Source organism: Palaemon carinicauda, chromosome 43, assembly GCF_036898095.1.
Source record: "Palaemon carinicauda isolate YSFRI2023 chromosome 43, ASM3689809v2, whole genome shotgun sequence".
NCBI lineage: Eukaryota > Metazoa > Arthropoda > Malacostraca > Decapoda > Palaemonidae > Palaemon > Palaemon carinicauda.
Window position 1 is genome coordinate 47534160 of NC_090767.1, and position 2500 is coordinate 47536659.

The window sequence follows — 2500 nt, forward strand, 5'->3', positions numbered from 1 at the left end:
TGACCAATGAAGGAAATTACACCTGCCTCGTAAATGAGTTAAAAGACACCAAGAAAGAAGCCCGTAGGGCGAAGGATGAGCCGTCTAGGGCTTCAGGAGAGATTGGCAAACTAAAGAAGAGTATGGCTTCCATTGCCAAGGAAAGAGATAATCTCAAGGAACGTGTCTGCCATCTAAGGTCTGGTGAGCGAATGGCAGAGGACAGGATCGTCCAAACCACCAAAGAAAATGTTGGTCTGAAGGACGAGCTACTTGCGGCAAATGTGATCATCTCTTCACTCGAGGAACAACTTGAAGGGAGAGATAAGAAGAAAGAAGTGAGCAGACCTGGAACGAGGAAAGTGAGACTTAACAGGTCAAGTTTAGAAATTTCGACCGAGAAGGATGTTAAGAAGGATGGACAGAAGGCTGTCCAAAAGGATGTTAGTGTCAATAAAGAAGACGAAAACAAAGTAGGTAAGGCAGCAGAGGACCTGGATTCCAACGGACACAAGGGAGAGAAGGAGGTCGTTGGAGAGGCATCTAGTGTGGGTCAGGTGCTGAGCTGCCTACTAGCCTCAAAAGGGGCTCTCCCTGACAACGACGACCACCAGAAAGAGCAGAAGCTCCAAAAGGAAACTTCTCCCAGTGAAGAGGAGGAGGAGAAGGAAGAGGAGGAGAAGGAGGAGGAGGAGGAGGAGGAGGAGAAGGGAGCGAAGGAGAAAGAGAAGAACGAGAAGGAGGAGGAGGAGATTGCAGAGAAAAAACCTGCTCGTAAACCGATCGTCTTTGACCTGGAACCTGAAAAGCCCAAAAGGGTCTTCTCATCTCATATCACCTTCCAAGGTGCAAAGGTTGGAGCTAACACCACAAGGGACCATGACCTCAAGGGGCACGTGAGTGCCGACTTGGATGTCCCAAGGAAGTTCCACAGAGCCATATATGGAGTGGAAGGAAGGACGCTGAGGGAAATCACCCGGCAGAGTGGCGTCAGCTCCATAGATATGCCACGAAGGCACCAATTCAGTCATTCCATCACCATCAGTGGTACCATTGGGCAGGTTCAATTAGCAGCTGATCATATTGATAGGCTTCTCAGGAGACTTACCGGTAAATAAATACGTGGATAAAAAAAAATTAAAAGAAAATAAAGAAAATAAGAAAAATAAAAAAAAAATAAGAAAAATAAATAAAAAGCCAAAAAAATTAAAGAAAAGAATAAAAAAAAGAGAAAATAAAAATATATCTAAAAAAATATAAAAGAAACAAAAAAATAAAAAGAAACAAAAATAAACAAAAAAATAAAAAATAAAAATATAAAAAAAAAATTACAAAAAATAAAAAAGAAATAAAAAATCTAGAAATATATGTATATTTTTTTTCAGTTTTGAATTGAAAGGAATATATCTTTTTTATAAAAAGGAATAGAAGTTTTATTCAGTTTAATTTCAAAATTATTTTGTGAGGAAAAAGAGATTTAGCGGAGTTTTGCTACGACCATATCTTCAGGATCTTTGACCTGACTGACTACCCAGCTTGAAGGACGCTTGGATGGACGGCCCAGCTTAAGGGATGCAATGCTTAATTCTCAAGCTTCAACGACGCTTGGAATAATCTGGAGGACAACAGGCGCTGCAGAGGGAAGAAACCTGGCAGATTCTATTGCTAAGTACCTTGATGGATGAGTACAAGGCGTTTGTCAAGTGTACAAATAGTCGGATATCTAGATCTATTCCTCTGGATACCAACCTTCGGGTGGTTCTGGGGGAATAATCTAGAAGACCGGCTCTGCAGAGGGAACGAGCTAGGCTTCTTCTAGTATGCAGTCTTGTCCTTTTAGGTTGGCCCAAGATAGTTCAGCTGGGGATGGAAGCTGCGTCTTTGGTGCGGTGTTCATCCAATGGCTTCTGAGGTAGAGTTGAAGGGATGGGAGCAGAGCCAGTTTTGGTCCTGGTAAAGCTCGGCTTAACTGCGTGGCTTGAATGTCATAGGACACCATTGCCTACTGATAGGCTGGCTGGAGTAAGAGAAGTTTGCCGAAACCTATTTCGGTATAAAGAGGCTACATCTGGCGCGGTGTAAAAACCTGTTACTTCAAAGCCCAGAACACTGAAATAGGTTTCAAGTTGCTTCTCTTGTTCCTGCCTTTGTGCTCCATGGCATCTGAAATACCATTGTTGAGGTGAGGCAAAAGAGGGGGGAAGGAAGGAGGGTCGTGGGAACCAAGCCTGCAAACATGGAAGTAGGCTAAACCCACCTGATGAGCCCTTTTGGTCGGGGCGAAACTAGTAGTAGGGATGAATGAAATCAATATATACATACATACTGTACCTATACACACACACACACACACACACACACATATATATATATATATATATATATATATATATATATATATATATATGTGTGTGTGTGTGTGTGTGTGTATGTCTATACAGTTTATATTGATATATATATATATATATATATATATATATATATATATATATATATATATATATATATATGAACAGTGAAT

At 41.0% G+C, this 2500-nt stretch overlaps 2 protein-coding genes across 2 annotated transcripts in view; one reads left to right on the forward strand and one right to left on the reverse strand.

The window, feature by feature from the left end:
- Positions 1-1097, forward strand: part of LOC137633838 (golgin subfamily A member 6-like protein 26) — a 72090-nt gene extending 70993 nt beyond the window's left edge. Inside the window, exon 5 of the mRNA XM_068366079.1 lies at positions 13-1097. Coding sequence (XP_068222180.1) covers positions 13-1097 — 1085 coding nt within the window. The remainder of the gene's footprint in view (positions 1-12) is intronic.
- LOC137633837 (carbohydrate sulfotransferase 9-like) overlaps positions 1-2500 on the reverse strand; it is a 246562-nt gene that overhangs the window by 160435 nt on the left and 83627 nt on the right. The gene's annotated exons all lie outside the window — the stretch shown is intronic.